General features: G+C 45.5%; 1 protein-coding gene across 1 annotated transcript; it reads right to left on the minus strand.

The window, feature by feature from the left end:
- Window positions 1-1,171: 1,171 nt before the first annotated feature.
- On the minus strand, window positions 1,172-10,045 carry LOC120978173 (neural proliferation differentiation and control protein 1-like). The gene is made up of 9 exons (XM_040406395.1): window positions 10,030-10,045; window positions 9,512-9,643; window positions 8,718-8,816; window positions 5,703-5,903; window positions 4,268-4,334; window positions 3,643-3,721; window positions 1,922-1,992; window positions 1,747-1,837; window positions 1,172-1,303 (listed from the first exon to the last, which is right to left on the minus strand). Exons 1-9 carry the CDS (start codon window positions 10,043-10,045, stop codon window positions 1,247-1,249), a joined length of 813 nt encoding a protein of 270 aa, XP_040262329.1. The 3' UTR covers window positions 1,172-1,246.
- Between the last annotated feature and the right edge of the window lie 14,666 nt (window positions 10,046-24,711).

Consider the following 24,711-nt stretch of genomic DNA (forward strand, 5'->3'; position numbering starts at 1 on the left):
TCAGGATCGGCTGTGAGGGATTTGCTCTCCGCCATGTGGAACATTGCATCCCGTGCCCACCGCTATCGACTATTTGTACAGGGAAAGTCGCGGCGTATTAATCGCCTATAGGTTTCGGCTTCCGTCCCCTGATCCTGCAGCTGGACCTCCGCTTACTGATTGCAGCTAATGAATAGACCCCTGTGTGAGCGGACGGCGTTTTCCTCTACGGCGGAACGTTCTGATACGGGAGTGAGTGATATATAACGCTGCGTCGTGGAGCCGATGGCCGGCGTGACCGATGCTCAGGGTATGCGAGCGGACGTCGTGACCCGTCGCTGCTGAGCCACAGGTGAGGGGTGCCTGCCTGGGGGACGCTGCATGTGGGAGCGGGGGTACTTAGCGCAGGGCCTGGAGCGGATCGGGGTGCCTGTCTCGGGGTGCCGGAAGCGATCGGGAGTGCGGGCAGTCTCCAGCGCAGCTGGGGACCGGCTGCACGCTCGGCAGCCCCACATGTTATACATAGCGAGACGGGTGTGCAAGCCACCCTGCCTACCTAATCACCGTAGCGACGAGCTCGACGCAGCCGATCTGCCGATCCCCCGATCCTCCAGTGACGCATGCCCTTCTCTGGCACCAACCCACAAGCCGATTCGAAATCGTTCGAACCGACAAGTGGGGGGAGGAGGGCCAGGTTTAAATAGTGAACGCCCCGCCTCCCCTCACACAAATGCGGCACTCTTAATTGCCTACCACTAAGCTTGAGTTTGAGTGAATCGACCTTCGGATCATAGATCCGAAGTCGATTAGTTCAAATACTTTGATTTTAATGGCGTCTCCATACAGCATGAAAATGTATTTGCTCCTTGGAGCCACAGATACGACATTAAAATCGAACTATTTGAACGAATCTACTTTGGATCCATGATCCGAAGGCCGATTCGCTCAAGCTTAGTTGTGATCATCGGCCGTGCCGTATCACACGACCAAAGTTAGCGTGTAGCCCAGGCCGTAAAAATGGCCATATTTCTAACAAGAGCTGCTCCTTACACGCCTCCTCAGAATAAGGTCATCGGAGAAGATTGCATATTATATTATGAGATTATATTGAGATAATATATTTAGCCAAGTCGTGCAGTGACTGAGGAGAAGCTTGAGTCAGATGGGCAGGGCATGGAAATAAGTACATGTCCACGATACTGAGACTTTAATGCACACACTTTATAAATGACGCTTATGAGACACGTGACGTCCATATATCATGCTTTCACTGCTTGGTCCGTGACGGGTCAAACAGAGGATTATGAACTTCCATCTCTCCCGTCTGTAAAGAAAAAAAAAACACATGTTTAGCTCCTGTTTGATTTAAAGGGCGCTTGTCAGCAGGATCAGCCCTGTTAAACCAGGCACACTAGTTAGTAGGGGTGATCCCACTGATAAAAATGACACCTGTCTTGTGAAAATCGGTTGTGGCATTCCTGAGAAAAAAAAGACTTTCATTCTTCATGCACATAAAGGCTTTAGCGCACTGGGGGTGTGGTCAGCACTGGAGGGGCAGGGCCTAGACCCTCAGTGCACCTCCTCTTTTCAGTACTGGTCACACTTCTTGGTGCACTGAAAAAAAGTCTTCTATCTCGGGAACGCTGCAACCAATTTGTACAAGACGGGTACCGTTTTAATCAGCAGGATCAGCCCTACCATGCAGTATGTCTGGTTTAATAAGGTTGACAGGTGCTCTTTAAAGGTTTAGTTTAAGAAGTTACACACAGGGGCAAGTCCAGGACACTCGTAGATGGCAAATTCCTCAGTATCCGCCTCAGAGTCGGTGGACAGCTGCTGGCAAGGCTTCTTTTCAGAGCTGATGGGAGTAATGGAAGATAGTCGGATAGAAGGATTTGTAGAAGCAGCCAAGTGACAGAGGATCATTCACACTGCTCATTACCTCTCCCGTGCCTGGAAGTGCTTCTTCTGAGCGCTGTAATGTTGCATATAGTGAGACATCTGATCTGCCGACTGTAGGGAAAAGAAAGATTGATCTTTTTGTTTGTTATATATGGCAATATCTCATTTCATCATGCTGCACAATCTATATTGGTGACCTATGCTCAAGATATGTCATCAGATCGGTAGGAGTCTAACTAGTGGCACCCCCACCGATCAGCTGTTTGAAGGGGTAGCTGTGGTCGTGCGAGCGATGCATACTTTTCCTGCCCGTTCTCTTCTTTGCATCGGCGGTGCAGTGTAATTACAACTGCTCGTCCAGTGGTTATAGTCCACTGCCTCTCAATATCGTGGCACTGCACAACCCCTTTAACCCTAGTATTATATTTGAAATGTAGGATACGGGTGTGTCGCGGAAAATCATGCAATTTTGCCGGTGAGTGGGGTGAGTTTTTGCATGTGATTGCGTAGCGTTCTTTCGCTTTTCCGCGCGAGTGCAATGCATTTTGCACGCGCGTGAGAAAAAACGGAATGTGGTACCCAGACTTCTTCAAAGAAGTTCAGGTTTGGGTTAGGTATTCTGTAGATTTTATTATTTTCCCTTATAACATGGTTATAAGGGAAAATAATAGTATTCTGAATACAGAATGCATAGTAAATTAGGGCTGGAGGGGTTAAAAAATAATAAATTAACTCACCTTAATCCACTTGATCGCGCAGCCCGGCTTCTCTTCTGTCTTCATCTTTGCTGTGCACAGGAAAAGGACCTGTGGTGACGTCACTGCGGTCATCACATGGTCCGTCACATGATCTATCACCATGGTGATGGACCATGTGAAGAGCGCAGTGACGTCATCAAAGGTCCTATTCCTCAAAGAAGAAGACAGAAGAGAAGCCGGGCTGCGCGAACAAGTGGATTAAGGTGAGTTCTTCTGTGAAGAAGTTCGGGTCTGGGTACCACATTCAGTTTTTTATCACGCGCGTGCAAAACGCATGTCACCCGCGCGATAAAAACTGAACAACGGTCACGCGGGTTTGCCGCATTGCACCCTGAACGCCTCCGGAGCCAAAACGTGGCGCCCGTGTGAAAGGGGCCTAAGGGTTACATGGCATCATAAATCAATATAATGCTATATGACCCTAGCAGTGCTAGAAGGTCAGGACGGGTGCTGCGCTGCAAGTCTGCAACGTGACATCCGCTCGTCTGAAAGCAGCCTAACTGGTAACTCCCAGCTGGACCTTCATTGCAGACTGCTAGCAATTAATTCATAACTTCTAGCAGGAATAACAGGATTGGACCAACATAGAACCATCAGAATAGATGTTCCAGAATTGTTATTACATGGGCAATGGAAGTAGTTGCTAAAACAGACACGTCCAGAGAGGTGACAGGTCCTCTTTAAAGGGGTTGTGCCAAGTTTTCAAGTTACCCCTATCCACAGATTAGGAGAGAAGTAACCGACTGCTGGGACCCCCACAAGAACGGGAGTCCAGTTCCTCCGATCTGATGGTGCGGCAGGTCGAGCATGCACGCTGCGCCTCCATTCATTCTTTATGGGACTGCATGCTCGGCCACTGCTCCATTCATATAGGAGATGGGGAAGGGGGAACAAGAACCCCATTCTGGTTATTGGTGCAGCGATTGTAAACGATCGCTCACAGGATCATCGGCTCATATAAAAGGAGCCTTTACTATAAATTTTGGTGAGGACTGTGCCTTACCCTTTGGCTTGGGTGCTGCCTGCTGCCTTTGTATGCTGTATACGCCATCTCCTGTGCCAGACGCACTTCTTTTTGTAACCTGAATAAACAAAATTTACACAAATGGTTAAATGGCGAATGTAAAAATCCGTATTGGTCACCGATAACAGCTTGGTGTATGCTCAGCTTGGTGGGGGATGCATGTGTTTTTCACTGGGGAAGGGGAGTGATCCGCTGGCAGATCCACTGTGTGTACTAAGGATTGGGCATGTTGAAATCCAACATGCCCGATCCTTATTTTTTTTTCCAAATCTGCCATCCAGGGAGAGTGTGCTGACCGTGTTGCCCACCATGTATGAACGCCTGCACGTGTTAGGGTGCGTTCACATCGTGTTTTATGCCTCTGTTTGACGAATACGTTACAAAAACGCAGCAGTATCCTGCACAGTCTAGTAAAAAAAACGTATACGTTTTTGTTTTTTTTGTCGATGGTGAACGGATGCCACTGTATGGCATCAGTCTGAGGCATCCGTTTAACGTATACGTTTTTTGTATACGTTAAACGGATGGGAAAATCGTGATGCGAACCCGCCCATATGACCTTACATTACTTTATGGTTTAGACTTTCCCCTGTGTATTACGTACCTGTACCAGCACGTTGCCACCACAAGTATCCCAGACATGGCGGTCAGGCTGCAGATGACTATCAGCGCTGAAACAACACAATATACATGGTGAGGAGAGGAATACGCTTTATATTACAGCCATGTTATCCGAGCTGCCAGGGACAGGCGCAAATAAGAACAGATATTTTGATAAAATGTGAACTATTAAAGGGATTTATTTATGAGATTAGATAAAACATGGATACTCTGATATAGAAACCGCTCCATAGACTGGATCCCGTATTGCACGTCGGCTACATTCATTCCCTGTTGGACCGCCAGAGCTAGCGCTCGGCGATATCCGGCAGTGCTATAGAAAATTAATGGAGCGGCAATGTGCATAGTCAACATGCTGCTTCATCAGGAACGGGATTGATAGGGGACCCAATGGTCAGCCCTCAAGATCAGTTAGATATCCCCTAACTATAATACTTGGTACTACCCCTTTAAAGGGCATCTGTCAGCAGTTTTGTACCTATGACACTGGCTGACCTGTTACATGTGCACTTGGCAGCTGAAGGCATCTGTGTTGGTCCCATGTTCACATGTGACCGCATTGCTGATAAAAATGAAGTTTTAATATATGCAAATGAGCCTCTAGGAGCAACGGGGGCGTTGCTGTTACACCTAGAGGCTCTGCTCTCTCTGCAACTGCTGCCACCCTCTGTACTTTGACAGGGCCGGGTGTCAGGAGTGATCACATTTACTCTGTCTGGCCCTGTCAAGCAAAGTGGAGAGGACATGGCAGTTGCAGAGAGAGCAGAGCCTCTAGGTGTAAAAGTAAACTCTGGAGTATAATTCAGAATATAACTCAGGATAAGTAATGTATGTGCACCAGCAGAATAGTGAGTGCAGCTCTGAAGTATAATATAGGATGTAACTCAGGATCAGTACAGGATAAGTAATGTAATGTATGTACACAATGACTCCACCAACAGAATAGTGAGTGCAGCTCTGAAGTATAATACAGGATGTAACTCAGGATCAGTACAGGATAAGTAATGTAATGTATGTACACAGTGACCACACCAGCAGAATAGTGAGTGCAGCTCTGGGGTATAATACAGGATGTAACTCAGGATCAGTGCAGGATAAGTAAAGTAAGGTATTCACACCGTGACTCAGGTTGTGTATATTCCCTTGCGAAGGAAACCGTGTTATGAGCTCTTGGAGATACAGTATATAAATGGTATATGTCACTAGACAGGCACTTTTATTTTCGAGCACTTGCACCCAACACCCATGGACATAGCTAGGGGGGCATCTGGCGAGGGGTGCAGTAAAGTGAAATTTTGCCCTAATTGAAGGAAAGCCAAGCTACAACTCTGCTTCTGCCTTCTTTTTATGGTCTCTCGGATACCAGAATCCATTTCATAGTTAAAAGTTTGAAAATGGAGAGTAAGGAGTTTAAGTACTTAGTGACATGGTCTGGTTCATCTCGCTCTTCCTCCTCCTGCCCAGCTTCCTATCTTTCATCTGTGGTGGGAACGTTGAGGCAAGCAGTGATGGGGTGCGGACATCAGAGCTACTTTGGAGAAGTTTGGGTTTATCTCCTGCGGAAGTAAGATGTGGGGATGCAGCAGCAGCGGTGGTGGTGGTCATGGTAGTGGTGGACGCTGCAAAAGAAAGTGAGTGAGAATGAAAGAACTAGAAGAAGAAGCTACTAAGGTTTGACCAACAGAATCCACTTAAGGCTTTGATTTAAAAAACTGCATGTGTGATTCCAGCTTTAGGGTGCCTTCACACACTGCGGATTTTGTTCCAGAATTTTCCGCAAGGTGAAAATCGGTCTTTATCTGATCTTTATAGCAGAGTGAGCACAAAGAAGTCTCTCCTCAGTAAAAGACACCTAAAAGTTAGCAAAAAAGCACCTCAAGGACTCAGACTTTTTGGTCTGATGAAACCAAGATTAAACGTTGTATATGGAGGACACCAGGCAGTGCTCATCACCTGCCCAATACCATCCCTACAGTGTAGCACATACTGGGAGGACAGGGAGACTGGTCAGAGTTGAGGGAAAGCTGAATGGAGCAACGTACAGAGATATTCTTAAGGAAAACCTCCAACAAGACCATTCCCTAAGCACACAGCCAAGAGGTTTAGGGACAACTCTGTGAATGTTCTTCAGTGGCCCAGCCATTCCTGACTTGAACCCAATGGAACATCTCTGGAGAGACCTGAAAATGTCTGTCCACCGACGGTCCTCATCCAACCTGATAGAGCTTAAGAGGATCTGCAGAGAAGAATGGTAGAAAATCCAGGTGACCAAACCTTGCGGCATCATCCCCAAGAAGACTGGAGGCTGATCGTTGCCAAATGGGCTTCAACAAAGTCCTGAGTAAAAGGTTTTAGTTTTACCTTTTCAATAAAGCCGCATGCGGCCCCCAGAGCCAAGGTTTGCTCCCCCCGTCCTGCTGATCGTGCAATCAGCTGTGTGTCTGCCAGGAGTGCCACAGGATACAGCCTTACAGGTCCTTCTCCCGCACTGTAGCAGGAGCCGGACGGGTCCCCGGCTGCCAGTGACAGCGGGGGACCCGAGGAGAAGGCAGAAGCGGTTTATCAGTGCTTCTGCCTTCTCCTCAGATAGGTGAGCCTGTGCAGTTTGGACTCGGCTTGGGGGCAGAGGAGCGCAGAGCTACAGGGTCAGTAGACCCTGATCAGCTCTGCCTTGTACAAAGCCACCACAGCAGGCTGGTTTCCCCTGTAATTGGGGCTCCTTTGGATGCAATAGTGCAAAAAAACTCATTGTCTCACAAATGTCTTTCAGTGACCTCTTGGGAAAAGTATGAGGAAAAAAATATATATAAAAAAAATAAGTTAAAAAAAGAAGAAAACAAAAAAATAAAATATGGAGAAAAATAGAAAATATGTGGCAAAAGAAAATGATAAAAAAAATGTACAAAAATAAAATACATATTAAACAAAAAAAAAGTGTCCACTGTCCCCCAACGGTCTTTTTATGACCCCCATGGGGGATATATTATGTGGAAAAAAAAATACTAAAAAATAAATAAAATACAAAAAAATATATATAAAAAAATAAGTTAAAAATGATTGATAAAATGAAAACAAAATAAAAACAAATAAAAATACAAATAAAGGTAAAAAAAAGAAAATATGTGGCAAAAAAAATAGAAAATTATACGGCCTATGTGTCACGTAAAAAACTGTTGCAAAAACTATTTTGGTAGTCCAAGAAATAAATAAAGTTACAACCGTTTGAACCACCACGTGCGCTAAATCACAAAAAAAAAAGTCATTATGGCCTTTTACAGCCTGGCCATTAAAGGGTTAACCAATAAGCGCTCTCCCTGCTAGTAAGAGAAAGTGCTTACTGGTTATTTCATGGCGCCTGTAACTGGAGGGGCAGGAGGCTGTAATAACCATTGAGCGCTGTCCTCTGCAGTGTAGGAAAGCGCTGATTTTATTAATAGGAAGCAGGGTGGAAAGAAATGTCGCCATTTTTCCGGTAAAATTTTTAATATTTTTTTTAACAAGTTCCTGCAGCATGGCCCCTGAAATAGAAGAGTTAGACTTACCAGCTCCCCGCAGCTCCGGTCCTCTGCACTGCACTGATTACACCTGGCAGCGCATGGGCATAGTCATACACCACCGCTCCAGTCAATGATTGGATGCAGCAGTGACATGCTGCTTGTGGCCACATCACCGCTGAAGCCAGTCATTGGCTGGAGAGGCGCATGTGACTATGCCCAATCAGCACAGGGACTGAAAGATGGACCCCACGGGGGCGGAGTGCGGAGGACCGGAGCGGCGAGCAGCAGGTAAGTATAACTCTTTGGTTTCAGGGGCCATGCTGCAGGAACGTGTTAAAGGGATTTCCCAGTAAAAATGATTTTTTTTAAGCCCCTAATATACTGCACAATATTCAGGACAATTACTGGGAACAAGTCTTCATGGGAGAGCTTATTCCTGATATCTGGCCTGCGCCGCTGATCAGCTGATAAACAAGGAGTCGCTCGTTTGTCGGCTGATTCGCATATTTTATCAGGATGAAAGATGTACGATTATTGTCAGCACGTCTCCCAGTCAGCGGTGCACCTCGCATTTCTGCTGCCTGAGGTGAAAACTGAAATGGCGCCCCCCGCCCCAATGCCAATTTCTTTGCCACTATGAAAGCGCTCATTGCCCATAGCCCTTCGGCTGCCCCCCTCTTGCCCCTACCTGGTGCTGTCTGAGTCGCTGGTGCACCCCTGCTCCCTGTGTAATCAGGAATGTGCTACCGATAGAACTGAATGAGGAAGGAAGGGCTGGTGGCGATCATTCCTCCCCAGTCACTTGGCTTGTGTAATAGGCCGATGCAAATGAGCACCGATCAACATTTTTATATGTGGCCCCTTGAAATAGAGAAATGTTGACAATGCGGCCCCCAGACCGAAAAAAAAATCCGGGCACCCCTGATTTATACTGACCTGTCCCCGTTGGGTTCACTCTGTGTCCTTTGCTGATACTGTATTCTTGTATAACATCTATCACTGAATCGGGCTCCAGGATCTTCAATCTCCTGCTCACTGAAAGAAGCAGAGGCAGAAATATTGAGCACTTCTGTTGCAATTTACACCTGTAGACTTTAACAAGGTTGTCCAGGATCCATCCTCAGGATAGGCCCTCACAATGCTGACACCATGCACCCTCTCGGATCAGCTCTTTTGCAGTACCTCCAGAAGTCGGTGCTGGAACTACACAACTTCATTCATTGTGTAATGGATGGTGCTGGATACTGCAGCGCTGCTCCCGTGCACTTCAATACTAAGGTGACTGGCCCAGTCTACTGAACAGCGGATGGAGCTGTGTAGTTCCGATGCCGAATCCTGGCGCCAGAGCTACTGCAGAACAAATGATCGGTAGGGGTGTAGGGCATATACAATCCTGGAATACCCCTTTAATTGATATTAACACTCCTGTTTTCTGACTCCATAGGAGCGGGTCCTGGCATTATATCTATACATTGTCCTATCAGTGCCTGGGAACGGAAGGCAGTACAGGAACGGCAGAGAGGTAAGTAGCTGAATGTCTGGTCTGAGCTCTGGAAAAGGGTAGTTTAGGGTCTGGACCTGGTGTATAAGGTGTTTCTGGACTGGGATGTATATGTTTATTTCTTGTCATACTGCCCCCTATGGACCCAAATAAAATTACTATTGTGCTGCCAGAATAAAGCTGCTATAGCACTGCCCCCTATGGACAAGAATACGTCAACGGCTCATACCTTTTAATTTGCACATTCCAAAATTGGATTCCTCATAGTTGCTTATGCAGGGGCCACATTCCCGGCTGCCTGGAGGACACATTTCTCTCTTCTTCATCACACAGTCCAAGCTTGAAAGACAGCGACCGTGCACTGCAAGGAGACACGTTCTGATGTGGTGAGCACCTCCGATCAGATGTATATACAATACAAAGGTAGGGAATTCAGAGGGGCCACCATGTCATGATATATTACAGCAACAATCTAAGTAATCTTTTCTCACAGGTGATTTCAATTCTTGCCATTTCTAAACATCATGTCAGCTCTCCATTCCCTGACCTCCTGCTGAGCTTTGAGCAGCTCCTCAGAACACGCAAAGCTGTAATGTAAAGCATGGAGGAGCCAGAGCCTTTGAGACCAGAGTTGGATGACTGAACCTCAGGCTCTAATTCAGCTAATATGGAATCACTCTTTGTGACCATGTCCTACAGGATCTGAGCTAAATGGCTACCAACCCTGGGGTCATGGCCTAAACAAACCTGGTGTAGGACGCATGTTCCGCCACCCGAACCCAGCTCTGCTAACCTGCCTCAGATCATAAGACGTCATGGAAGAGTCATCATGCCTTGCAAGAGGGATTAGAACACCCTACCAAAGAAGGAGAGGAGGTAACGACCAGAATAAAGCAGCGGGATACTGCACCGTGGATAGGACGCGTGAGGACGGCCGTCAGTCAATGCACCTCTCTTTATTAGATGGGGAAGCACGAGAGAAGATCTGTCCATGATTAAACATGACTTGCACAAAGAAACAGCGCACAACGGTGCCAGAGGTGTTATGGCCACGACTGCTATACGAATTGGCGGGAGCTGATTAGCCTGCCTTGCCAATCCATGCTCCCAAGGTCCCGGGCACAAGAGAGACCACTGCTTTTTACTATAGTGTGCAAGCACGACCACCGCTGCTGGATTGCAGGGAGGTCGTAACCCCTGGAAAAGAGCAGTGTATAATAATGTGGTATAAAAATAAAAACAGCCAGCAACCAGGAGGCAACATGGACAATCACAATACATTAGTAAGTGGATTGTATTAACTTCATCTACATAATAAATGCCATTTGCTGAAGTGAGACAACCCCTTTAAATTTCCGATGGCTGCAGGACATACTCTGGGACAGGCTCCTATCTCAAGAATGGTGCTATTACTGTGGATCTCCTCAAACCAGGAGCTCCTCAGTTACCTGAATCTTATAGGGCCATTACTCTTTTATCGACGAATGTCAAGATCCCGACTAAAGTCTTGGGTAATTGACTGATTAAAGTTATCTCCTCTCACACATCCACACCAAACGCGTTTTATGCCTCAGAAGTCCACATCTATCAATATTAGATGTCTGTTTCCTAGCCTTCAGATTCCTCCAGAAAATTGCTGGGATAGATCCATTTTCTTTCTGGTTGCCACCAAAGCATTGGATGGCTCTATCTCTGGCATGCCATGGAATTCATGGGATTTGGTTGAGATTTTATTTCCTGGTTGAAGTTGTGTTCTAGTTTGAGTGGCCTTCCTGGACTGTTCCCTGTTGCCAGAGAAGAAGTCTCTCCAATTGTAACCCAACTGTTGGCAGCTCTTCAGAAGATTTCATACATTCAGGGGGTTAAGTATGGCTAGATAGAACATAAGGTCATGTTTTATGTGAAGGATGCTCTGTTTCTTGAGGTTCAGGACCCTCCCTGAGTGCAATCCTGGCACTTATAGACCTCTTTGGCACATTGTCTGGACTATCAGCTGGCATAAATCTGTGCCAATAGCTCAGTCGCATGACGTGTTGACTCAGTGAGTAACAGAAGTATTTGAACACCCTGCGATTTTGCAAGTTCTCCCACTTAGAAATCATGGAGGGGGCTGAAATTCACATTGTGGGTGCATTCCCACTCCGAGAGACAGAATTAAAAAAAAAATCAGGAAATCACATTGTATGATTTTTAAAGAATTTATTTGTCTTGCACTGCTGAACATAAGTATTTGAACACCTGAGAAAATCCGTGTTAATATTTGGTACAGAAGCCTTTGTTTGCAATTACAGAGGTCAAACGTTTCCTGTGGTTCTTGACCAGGTTTGCACACACTGCAACAGGGATTTTGGCCCACTCCTCCACACAGGTCTCCTCTAGATCTGTCAGGTTTCGGGGCTGTCACTGAGCAACACAGAGTTAAGCTCCCTCCAAAGATGTTCTATTGGATTTAGGTCTGGACACCGGCTAGGCCACTCCAGAACCTTGATATGCTTCTTATGGAGCCAAGGCTGTGTGCTTTGGGTCGTTGTCATGTTGGAAGACCCAGCCACGACCCATCTTCAATGCTCTGACTGAGGGAAGGAGGTTGTTGCTCAAAATCTCACAATAAATGGCCCCATTCATCCTCTCCTTAATACAGTGCAGTCGTCCTGTCCCCTTCGCCTTCACAGTAGGGATGGTGTTCTTGGGATGCAACTCATCCTTCTTTTTCCTCCAAACACAACGAGTGAAGTTTAGACCAAAAAGTTCTACTTCCACATGACTTTCCACATGACTTCCTCCCATGGCTCCTCTGGATCATCCAGATGGTCATTGGCAAACTTCAGACGGGCCTGGACATGTGATGACTTGAGCAGGGGAACCTTCCGTGCAATACATGATTTGAAACCACGATGCCGTAGTGTTCTACCGACAGTGACCTTTGAAACTGTGGTCCCAGCTCTCTTCATGTCATTGACCAGCTCCTCCCTTGTAGTTCTGGGCTGATTCCTCACCTTTCTTATCATCAGTAATACCCCAGGAGGTGAGATCTTGCATGGAGCGCCAGTCCGAGGGAGACTGACAGTCGTCTTTAGCCTCTTCCATTTTCTAACAATTGCTCCAACAGTTGATCTATTTTCACCAAGCTGTTTGGCAATTGCCCCGTAGCCTTTTCCAGCCCTGTGGAGGTCCACAATTGTGTCTCTGGTGTCTTTTGACAGCTCTTTGGTCTTGCCCATGGTAGTAGTTGGCGTCTGACTGACTGTGGGGTGGACAGGTGTCTTTAAAGAGCTCAGACAGGTGCTACTAAGTTAGATTAATGAGTGGAGTAAAGGTGGACTTTTTAAAGGCACAGTAACAGGTCTTTGAGAGCCAGAATTCTTGCTGTTTTTCAGGTATTCAAATACTTATGTTCAGCAGTGCAAGGCAAATACATTCTTTAACCCTTTGGCTACTGGAGGTTTTTTCGTTTTTGCGTTTTCATTTTTGTTCCTTATTTTCCGTGAGCCATAACTTTATTATTTTTCCGGTCACATAGCTGTATGAGGGCTTATTTTTTTGGCATAAAATGTTGTGGGAAGCGGTAAAAAAATTCCAAATAGGGTGGAATTGGAAAAAAACCGCAATCCCTCCATCGTTTTATGGGTTTTGTTCCCACAGCGTTTTGTTTACCGCAAAACTGACCAATGCCCTTCATTCTATGGGTCAGTATGATTACAATGATACCCCATATGTATAGGCTCTTTATGTCTAAATAGTGTTAAAATAAATGTAAACTTTGAGATTTTTTTTAAAATATATATCACCATATTCTGACCACCATAACTTTTTATACTTATGTCTACTGAGCTGTTTAGGGGCTAATTTTTTGTGAAACAATCTGTACTTTTAATTGATACCATTTTGGAGTATTTGATCACATTTTATTACATTTTTTGGGTTAAGAGAAGCAATGAAAAAATGGCAAATCAGCCATTTTGACCATTTTTTCCATTATGCCATTTGCAGTATTGGATTTTTTTTTTTCTATTTTAATAGTATGGGCATTTTCGGATGTGGTGATACCCATGATGTTTATATTTATTGTTATTTAGGTATTTGTTTTTTAATTATACGGAAAGGGAGGTGATTTAAACTTTTCTATATTTTTTTTATATATTTTTAAACTTTTTTTTTCTTGATAATTATGTGCCTCATATATGAACTTATTATTATTTTTTTTTTGTTTATCGGGAATTTATTATTAGCCTATTTTTCTCACTTTTGCTAATTTCTTATCCTGGCCTGCCATCTGGTGGCCAAAATAAGAATTGCAGTTTGAATACTGTTCGTCTACTCAGTAAGGCTTACAGTATTTAGCGCAACTACCTATGCCCGGATTGGACACGCGGGGTATAGGTTTTTGCGCATTTAGGTGCCGTGATCTCACTGGATCACGGTATGTATAGCATTTAATTAGCCGCAGGTCTCTGCTGTATGAAACAGCAGAGATCTGCCGGCCGCTGCACATGAGAGCGGGCGTCATGTTTACACATTGCACCAGCGCCGTACATGTACGTCGCTGGTAGCCTAAGGGTTAAAAATCATACAATGTGATTTCCTGATTTTATTTTTTTATTTTTTTATTCTGTTTCTCAGAGTGGGAATGCACCTACAATGTGAATTTCAGACCCCTCCATGATTTCTACGTGGGAGAACTTGCAAAATCGCAGGGTGTTCAAATACTTCTGTTCCAGTCACTGTAAATACTGAGGAATAGACGTTTTTGGTTCCTTAGCTGAATTTGAAGATCTTATTTCACATCCCCTGTTGCAAAAGTTTGTGTTTTCTGCCCTAAAATGCAAATTACTTACCTATTCCTCGCCACTCCGTTCCAGCACCAAGGCTCAGGTCCCCGGAGTGTGACTTTTATATGGTCACGTGCATCACTGCAGCCATCCACAGTCCCCAAACAGAATTCCAGAAGCGGCCCGTGACCACGGAGGTTTGCCCTCTGGAGATCTTTAGGTGTTACAAAGCAGATGTGGATCTATCTGGTGGTCCATTGAATGGATTTGACACCTAAGGGCGTTATCTAAGCACCTTCCGTGGTCTTCACCTTTTAACCACTGTACAGGTATTTGGACTCTGCTGCAGAGGAACCACCAGTCTACTACCCAAAAGAGAAGGTACCTAAAGAGAGAGCATGCACGCCCTATGAGCGTCGAGAGGCAGAGTTGTCAAGAAGCAGGTCTCAGTCAGTGTGGGAAAGAGATCAGCACAACTCTGGTGGCCGCACCCAGCCAGGGGAAGAGCGCCGGCAGGCCTGGAGCGCTAGAGATGTGGCGCGCGTACACCGAAACTAGAAGACAGTGGCGCATGCACAGAATTTAGAAAGGGTTTGAGATGACGTACCCTGTCTTCAGGGATGTCAATACAGCCAATCTAAATATGTTTTTGGCTGTGACTCTTCTACAAAGTGTCTCCACCTCCATGGCTCCCGCATGTTAATTTACATAAGCATTTGCGGCGGTATTTCACACGACATATTAGCATACCTTTCCATGCTAAAGCGCTACGCCCCAAGCGTTTTAGCTCTCGCCCTTGCAGTTTAGGAGGTGTAGTTCATCAGCCCCTGGATTGCAGATGACATCTCCAGTTTCCATGGTGCTTTCTCCCCGACGCACAACCGTAGTTTCGCCCCCTTTGCTAATACGACATGACTTCTTTCATCTGAATACTGTCACTCGGCGTGCACACAACAGAATATAATGACTTTAACTTATTAGCTGCCTGGGATGACGTTTTATTGCGTTACCTTGGCAACAGGATCGCCGTCTATATACAGGAAATGGTTAGTGAGGTCAGGAGAAAGGGGGGGGGGGGGGTTGGATGGAAAAAACAGGAGATAACGAACAGGTAATAATAGCTCGAAAAGAAAAAATCTCCAGCAAGACAAACATATAAAAAGCACGCCTTACCTGTGACAGCGACCAGGAGCAAAAAGACATGAAGTCCGGCGATCACCATCCTGTCCTTAGACTAACACATGAAGATGACCCCTCGATGATACGCTAATGCAGGGCAGCAGTCACATCAGTACACAGCAGGAAGAACGGCTATCGCTATAAAGTGCCCCCCAATGACTGACCGCACACCTACATGCATATACAGTCTATAGGTGCATGCAGCAGGTGGGCAGGGAGCGTCCGCAAGGCGACACGGTTGCACGCTATGTGCTGCAGCAGGTGGGCTTGCTTGCACTATAAGATGCAATTGCATAAAGTAAGATAATTAATTCTAAGCTGGAAGTAATAAAGAGGTTACTACACTAGTTCTCTACGAGAGGTCCCTTACTGCTCTGCATGCACGTGACGCCCTCTGCCGCTTTCTGTCCCTCGTCCTCTTGTGGTCTCCTGTCTTTCTGTGGAGTCCTGGCGAGGCGTGTTTATTTATCCCTGGCTCTGCGCACTGATATTTCTTTATGAATGGAGCGATGAGCAGGAGGGGGCTGCGTGTCTGTGTGCAGAGCCTAGTGTCATCCAGGAGACAGGCCAATGGGAGACGGGATGTAGCAGAGTGGATGCAGACCGGTGGCCGCTCTGCTTTACAGGCTGATTGAATCGGTTATAAAGCATCACAGTAAATATCGGTGGCGGATTCCGCGGGGAGGGGGGGGTTTTGTTCTGATGTTTTTGTTATGTCTCTTTCTGGAAAAGTTGGATGGCAATGAATTCAGTTGCCATTAAAAAATTTTATTCATCTTTCCTTGAGTCCTGATCAGTGTTGGTCCATATTCAGACTGGATTGACGCTGACCGTTATTCATATGATTTTAATTGCATCATGCAAATCAAATCTACTTTTTATAACAGCACTGGCGCTATCCTCTCCACTACATAGTGTCCTGTGAACAGTGCCAGGACCTCAAAAAGGAAAGGACTCCAGAGCTGGGAACAAGAAGTATATTATCCAATGTCTGATTTATTTGCAGCCTGTATTTTTATTGGGGTTACTTGGATTTATTTCTTGATGTGGGGGGTTCAGTCAGCACAACCCTGTATGCAGGTGCACATCGCTATGGCGAAATACACATACAAACGTAAAAACACAAATGCAATAGCACATCATTTCTTGATGTGGTCTGGTCTGAGGTCTGTTTATATAGAGGAGTTGAGCATTGATACTGATTTAGTTAGGGTGTCTGATCTGAGGTCTGATTTACACTGACGAGCAAAAGGGTAACGATGTTTTGTACTTTTGATTTTCAGGCTCCCTATCTCACCATCCACTACAGCTTCGAACGTGAGACTACCATCATCATATGGACAACCATCTTGGCTGTCTTATACATAAATTGGATTTTCAACTATTTAGTTGTGCAGATTCTTTGCTCCTGGTGGTGGAACAGTCTTTTTCTTCTTGTAGACTACAAATTACAACCTGTTCTCACATTGCCTACTAGCTCAGGGTGTTATTAGGTTGAGTCCTAGGCGAAGGTCACTGGTTTGAATCCAGGAGCAGCCATGAAGAAGATTTCCCAAGAAAAGAGAAACAGAATCATCCAGCTTATCGACAGCGGTATCTTGGCCAAGAAAATTGCCAAACTGCATCATGTGAGCACCATGACAGTTGGAAGAATATGAAATTAAGTCCATCCGTCCATTCCAAAGCCAAGAGGTGGACGTCCAGGCAAAATATTGGAGTCAACAAGTCTGCTCATCACAAGGTCTATCAGTTCTGGCGCGACAAACACGGCAGTGGAGGTGGCTCGTATGCTATATAATGGTGAGATCATGTATGTCCATGTAAGCACCGTGCGACACGCATTACACAAGTCTGGAATGGTGGCCCGAAGAAAGGTGAAGAGACCTCAACTTCAATATCGTCATAAGAAGCATCGGCTCGAGTGCAAAAAAGATTGGAAACTGGTGATTTTGGAGCGATGAGATGAAAGTCAATAGACTGGGCTCTGATGGGTGCAAATGGGTCTGGAAGCAACAAGGGAACAGGGGGCTAATGGATGGAGAAATTAATGGAACTGTCAAGTTCGGTGGAGGAAGCCCGTTGGATACTTGACCAGGATCGATGGTCTCAATGCTGAGCTAGATGTGAGTATCCTACAAGACGAGTTACTTTGTATACTCAAGTACAATGGGTATGAAAAGGACGACATAATGTTACAGCAGGACAACCACCCGAAGCATACGTCAAGTTTGGTTAAGAAATGGTTCAATGACAATGAAGTAGAGGTGCTGGGTTGGCCCCCACAGTCCCCAGACATCCACCCAATTGAACACTTGTGGTTAGAGTTGAAGAAAAAGCTGTATTCGTACCCAAGTGAGTCGACCAGTGTGTGCCAACATTGGGAACGCATAGAAGAGACCTGGGAACAGGTTTCGGTCAGGACACGCTTGAATCTGATCGAGAGCATGTCCAGAGGGATTCAGGCAATGCTGAAAGCCAAAGGTGGATTTACAAAAATACTAACAAAATAATAAAAATTTAGAATTTTGTGAGGAAAACGGTAACAATGCAGTTACATGACAAGAATCTGCATAACTAATCATATGCTAAATAGTTAAAAATCCAATTTATGTATGAGATAGCCAAGATGATTGTCTATAAAATGATGGTAGTATCACGTTCCAAGCTGGATGGTGAGATATGGAGCCTGAAAGTCAAATGTTCAAAATATTTGTTACCCTTTTACTCATCAGTGCATATAGGGGGTCTAAACTAAGGTCTGACTTATTTAGTCAGTCTGATTTTGGTATGATTTATTCATGCATATGATCTAAAATCTGATATACTATATAGGGGGTCTATTGTGGCGTCTAATTTATTTATGAGGGCTGGTCTGGGGTCTGATGTCTTTTGGGGGTCTGCAGTCTGATTTATGCAGGACTTTATTTCAGTAATTCAATACAAAAAGTGAACCTCACACATTCTATAGATACATTAAACACAGAGTGATATATTTCAAGTATTTATTTCTTTTAATGTTGATGATTATGGCTTACCACTGCCTAGGCAGTGATATTGCTATTTTCAGGATACATACTTTCACTTTCTCAGTGGCTTGATTATGAAAACCCAAAAGTCAGGTCCTCGGAAAACTAAAATATTATATAAGACCATTTAAAAAAATGATTAATACAGAAATGTTGGCCTACTGAAAAGCCTGTCCAGTATATGCACTCAATACTTGGTCGGGATTCCTTCTCCATGAATTAGGCTAGTTTCGAAATAGCCACACTAATATACAAACTGTACATCAGAGTTGATCCACCACACCAATAAGAAAGTACATACACAGCACTACAAAATATATAAATAAAAAACATTTATTAGTATCACAAATATAATATAAAACGATATCAATAGCAGCAGCAGTCATGTAATAAACTGCAGCAGCATTGTCACAATCATTAACATAGTATAAAGTCCCTTATGTACTGAACATATCAAAGCTAAAACCTCGCTTCATCAGGGGCTAGATCCCCTGAAGAAGCGAGATGTGAAACACCTGTCGGGGTTAGAACTACAATCGGTCAGTGTGTATGCCTGTTACATTTCATGTATTGATTCCACTGTGCACTTCTGACTCACTGATTTTGGCTTTGATATGTTCAATATGTAAGGGACTTTATGCCATGTTATGATTGTGTGACAATACCGCAGCAGTTTGTTTTATTACATGACTGCTGCGGCTACAGTTATAAATTATATTTGTGCTACTGATAAAGGATTTATTAATGATTTTGTAGTGCTTGTTGGTGTGGTAGTTTTATACTAGTGCAGCAGTTCTCATACAGCTAATTCTCCGCATGTTTGCTGGGTTGCGGCTGGATCTTGGCCGGTCACCTTTATAATGAATGGGGCTGGACGGCGACGTTTATGCTTTCGGCAAAGCAGGGAGATGCTAAACACTATTGTGAAACTAGCCTTACTGCACCTAGTATATAGGGGGTCTACTGTGGGGTCTGTGACTCTTTAGGGGATCTGTTTGGAGTCTGATTTATTTGGGGAGTCCGGTCTGAGTTTTTTTTTAGTTTAGGAGATCTGGTTAGGAGTCTGATTTGTTTAGGGGTCGGAGGTCTGACATCATTTTGGGGTCTTATCTGGGGTTTGCTGGCCTCCCCTGCCCCATCCTACATTTTTCACCTGTTGAGCTGATAGTGTTTGTGGGACCATTGTGTTTTCCACCTCCCCTAGCCTTTATTCCTGAAAGCAGCGTGTCACACCAGAGGGGCTTCCATTCAGCAGAACACAACCCGGACCACGGTACAGAGACCCCGACCCAGAGTGCCTATGGCTGGTGCTGTGCATCTGTGTCTCCCCTTCTACTTCTAACAAGATGTGGATGCTGAGAGCAGAAGAAGGATGGACCATTGCTGACATCCCTGAACTGGGAATCGGCGGGGCTCTGCAGGAGGGTTGGAGCAGGGGGCACTGAATTAAAATGGCTGGGTGCACCCGTGGTTCTGATATGTAAGTCCGCCTGGTTACAGAGCCATAAGGGAACCTAAGACATATCTCCATATAAAACAGATGTCATTCAGGAATCTAGGAAAGATGGATGACAACAGTAAAGAATGTTTGCCTTGATCGTCCTACTTCATGAAGAGATTGTCAGAACTACAGAGCCGGGGGGGGGGGGGGGGGGGGGGGGTAATGGAGATAGCTATGTAAATTTATATTCCAATCAGAGTCTGTGAAAAGCTGAGTAACAATCCCTACGGCTGTGGCCTTTGGAAATCCAGATGAACTGATTAGTCACAGAAAAGAGGACAGAGCAGGGACTGTGCATTTCTATGAAGCCTGGGCGACTGTGTGACTGAAACGCAGCAGCTGCTAAATATCTGAACCAAGTCCAAGGGAAAGAAGAAACAAAATTAACTGACTAAAATAGAAAAAATACCCAGTGTCTATAGACAGTACTAATATTATACACAATCTATTACTGAAATATCCCCATAACTGTGTCTCATATTACAGGGGTCGGCAACCTTCGGCACACCAGCTGTTGTGGAACTACAATTCCCAGAATGCTCCATTCATTTCTATGAGAGTTCTTAGAAGAGCAGAGGCAGTATGCATGCTGGGTGTTGTAGTTTTACAACAGCTGGAGTGCCGGAGGTTGCCTACCCCCGGTCTATTATAATTTTTATACACAGTAGTAGGTGTAGGGTTCCTTTAAGAGATGAGCAGGAACAGCAGAGTAAGGGCTCATTCACACGACCGCGTGAAACCTGTGCTGTGGACCGCAAATTGCGGTCCGCAATGCATGGGCACCGACCGTGGCCCAGCCGCATGGGAATCGTGGACCCATCCGCTTGAATAGGTCCGCAATCTCTCCGTTACGCAAAAAGATAGAGCATGTTCTATCTTTTTGTGGTGCGGAGGCTCGGAATGGAACCCCAGAAAGCACTCCGTAGTGCTCCGTTCCGCATCTCCGGATTTGCGGGACCCATTGAAGTGAATGCACAAGGAACGTAGCCCGTGTATTGCGGATCCGCAATACGGCAACGGGCAGCACGCGTTCGTGTGAACAAGCCCTAAATTTGAGATGTGGTATCAGGTTGTTAGATGTGTAGGTGACTGGCAGAACGAATGCAGAGAAGAAAGGGAAGGTCGTGATATAAAAATAGTAGTGAAATGAGGAAACATCGTGTCGTGCTGTGTGCGGAGGTCAGAGCTGAATAGAGGAGCGGGGTAGGAGCCGCCCATTATGACAGCACAGAGGGGAACGCTCTGGGACAATACCACTGCAGAGCAATCACAATAGGTAGTAATAAGCACCGGCTGCGAAGGAAACGAAATCCTGAAAAGTGTATGACTGGAAAAGGAACTTGCAGAGCGTATTTAAAGGAACACTCCAGGCAAAACTGATCCGCTGTGCTATGCCTAGTGTAGGGGCTCAAGGGCATGAAGCATGACAAAGGGATTTTCTTTTTAGGTGCCTATACACTGAACGTAATAGCTGCCTCCCGACTGCTCGGCGTATGTTTTCTAAAGGGAGAGTAGAGGAAGCAGCTGCCAGACGCCTATGGCAAAAGGAATGGGCATTAAAATTTAAAGCGCTCAATTGTTTCCTCCCTGACATCCTCTGTTAAGGTAGAGTCGAAAGTCCACAGTAGATGAAGTCTATAGGGAGAGGAATGAATGAGCTGCTGGAGGGAGACAGAGGCAGACACAATGTGGAAGGCTCTAGAGATTTTCCTATCTCACCCCAGTGCTGGATTCACAGCTACATTGCTCAGTACTGCCGTATGTTGTCCTCCATGTGGCTGCTTCTCACGGTAGACTACAGGGAGATAGGAGAGCAGGGTCCCCACGTCTTTGTGTGTCCTGTGTATGGGAGACACAATAGCCCCTAGTCTGCACCCACAAGCTCAGGGAAAACTTTACAACTGGATATTGAGCCGCAGAAGAGGAAAACTGGTGGAAAATGCAGGATACAGGTTATATAACGGCCAGATATGGTGTTATTCCTCATGTACACACAGCACAGCTTATTCTGAAAAGTCTCCTGAAACGACAGGTTCACTTTAAAAGGGTTATTCGAAACATGGACATTTATTGCATATCCACATACTGTGTCCTAAAAGTACCATGTGTGGGACCGGCCTGGCAAATTACTGCGCATGTGCATGGCTTTCTCCACTCACTTCTATGGGAGTTATGAAAACAGGCAAACATGGCTGCTCTGCTGTCTGTATAACTCCCATAGTACAGTGAATGGAGAAGGTCACCTCGTTACTTTCCTGGATGCTCTGGCGCCCTCACCAGGAAGGTAGGGGCACATACATAGGCGCAGATTAGAGATGAGCGAATCGATTTGTCTCATCAGCAGGACCTCTTAATCTGTGAGGGGCTATCCTGCTGCAGGTGAAGAAGAGCCCAACTGCTGCAAGATTGACAGCTCCTGACATATAGCCCGGCCCCGACAATTTCCTGCATTTAGCAAAGCAAAGGCAGAGGCTCTACTTTAAAACAACAACTGCGCAGGCGCTGCTACATTTCCAGGGGGGTGAGGGGGTGCGCCTGTGCAGTTGCTGCTCTGAAGCAGGGCCTCTGCTTTTGCGCAGGGGCTAAATATCTGGCCCTGTCAATGGTACAGCAGGTGGGCACCTTCAGGGAAGGTGAAGAGGTCCTTCTGATGAGACAAATCAATTTGCAGTATGCAGGTCTATCATACATTTATCATATATCCTGTAGACTTGCAATTAATGTTCTGGTACACGTATGCCCCAAAATATGTCAAAATTACTAATAGGCGTGTGCTTCTTAATAAATTTGGCGCATGTTACACCAGTAGTATAGCAACTGAGTTAGGCTACTTTCACATCAGTGTTTTCCTTTCCGCTATTGAGATCCGTCATAGGATCTCAAAAGCGGAGGAAAACGCAGGAGAGCAGACCCTGCACATATAGTGTGCTGCTCCTAGGGACCTCTGTGTGCATCCAATGAGAGGAGGAGCACGCACACCTACTGTAGTATATGTACCTACTGTATATGTACCACCTTAATCAAGGTCGCCTCATAGGTAGGTGGGGCAAAAGTGCACATGAACGCTACTCCCAAGATAGAAGTGCATTCACACCTGAAGGTGGCATATTAAACAATAAATTGTCTCTATAGTACTTGTATGTTTTTTTTTTTCTGAATTGCAAATGACTGTATTGCCCGTCTGCCGATCATCGCTAAGGCTACTTTCACACTCGCGTTTGGTGCAGATCCGTCATGGATCTGCCCAAAGCATCCATTCAGATAATACAACCGCATGGATCTGTTCAGAACGGATCCAATTGTATTATCTTTAACATAGCCAAGACGGATCCGTCTTGAACACCATTGAAAGTCAATAAGGGACGGATCCGTTTTCTACTGTGCCAGATCCATTTAGTCAGACGGACACCAAAACGCTGCAAGCAGTGTTTTGGTGTCCGCCTCCAAAGCGGAATGGAGACGGAACGGAAGAAAACGGAGGCAAACTGAGCGGATCCTTATCCATTCAGAATGCATTAAGGGCAAAACTGATCCGTTTTTGGACCGCTTGTGAGAGCCCTGAACGGATCTCACAAACGGAAACCAAAACGCCAGTGTGAAAGTAGCCTAATTCTCTACACTGCTCTTAATGAAAACTAAACATGGACTCCGATTGTTTGCTACAGGAAAAAGGACATTTTTGTCCCTCTAAGGCCTTGTTCACATCAGCGTTCAGCCTTTCCGTTCTCCTGCTCCGTTATAGGAGCAGGAAAACGGAAAGGACGGATTCGGCTCATAACTGAGCCGAACGGAGCCTACGGACCTCATAGACCCCCATAGACTATAATGGGGTCCGTTAGGTTTCCGCTCAGAAGATGATTTTGGAGCGGAGACAAAAGTCCTGCATGCACAACTTTTGTCTCCGCTCCAAAATCATCTTCTGAGCGGAAACCTAACGGACCCCATTATAGTCTATGGGGGTCTATGAGGTCCGTAGGCTCCGTTCGGCTCAGTTATGAGCCGAATCCGTCCTTTCCGTTTTCCTGCTCCTATAACGGAGCAGGAGAACGGAAAGGCTGAACGCTGATGTGAACATAGCCTAATACAATCAACATACACATAGCCGATTTACGCGACCCTGGATACATTGTAGCAAACTCTTAGTGAACAGTATTAAGTCTGTATTTGAAACAATGTGTCTTGTATTTACTGGTAGAGGAAACATAGGAATGTTTTATGTAAGTCCTCATCTAAAAGAAGCCTGGGTTTCCAGGATTTAGGACTCACGGACGTAATCAGCCGTGGAAACGTGGTCAGTGTGTATGCCACAGCTCCCCGGACCCAAACTGACTGCATCATCATAGTAATTTAGGATACAGACAGTCTCTATCCGATTTCTGGGCTAGAGAAGTATATCGACATCATTATGCGAGGACAGTACAATAGTCCCACAATCAGATAGGAACTGATTGTATCATAAGTTACTATGATACAGTCAATTCAAGTTAAAGGGCTTGTGCAGCGATTCATATAGATGACCACCACAGGTCATCAACATCTGATCGGTGGGGGTCTATGCGAGCTCCTCTTCCTGGTATTTACACAATGCGTCGTCTCCTGTGGAGTGGCGGTGTAGTGTAATTACAAATACTCAATCCATTCATGAGAATACAGGGAGTACTCGTCATTACACTGCACTTCTGAGACGGATGATCATCGGGGGGTGTCGGACCCCCCCCTTCAATCTGATATTGACGACCTATAAGGGAGCCGTGGTCGGCCCAGGAGATGTAGCCAATATATGTAGACCTTGTTTCCCAGGCCGATCATGGTCGTGTTTATGAGCCCTTAAAGCAATCCTCTATTTCAGGGAAAATAAGACACATTAACTGGGAAATAACTGTACACTTAACTGGTGACCTCCTTTATATCTGCAGACCTGCCAGTTCCTGGATGACCGGCCAGTTCCATCCAT

This window comes from Bufo bufo, chromosome 8, assembly GCF_905171765.1.
Source record: "Bufo bufo chromosome 8, aBufBuf1.1, whole genome shotgun sequence".
NCBI lineage: Eukaryota > Metazoa > Chordata > Amphibia > Anura > Bufonidae > Bufo > Bufo bufo.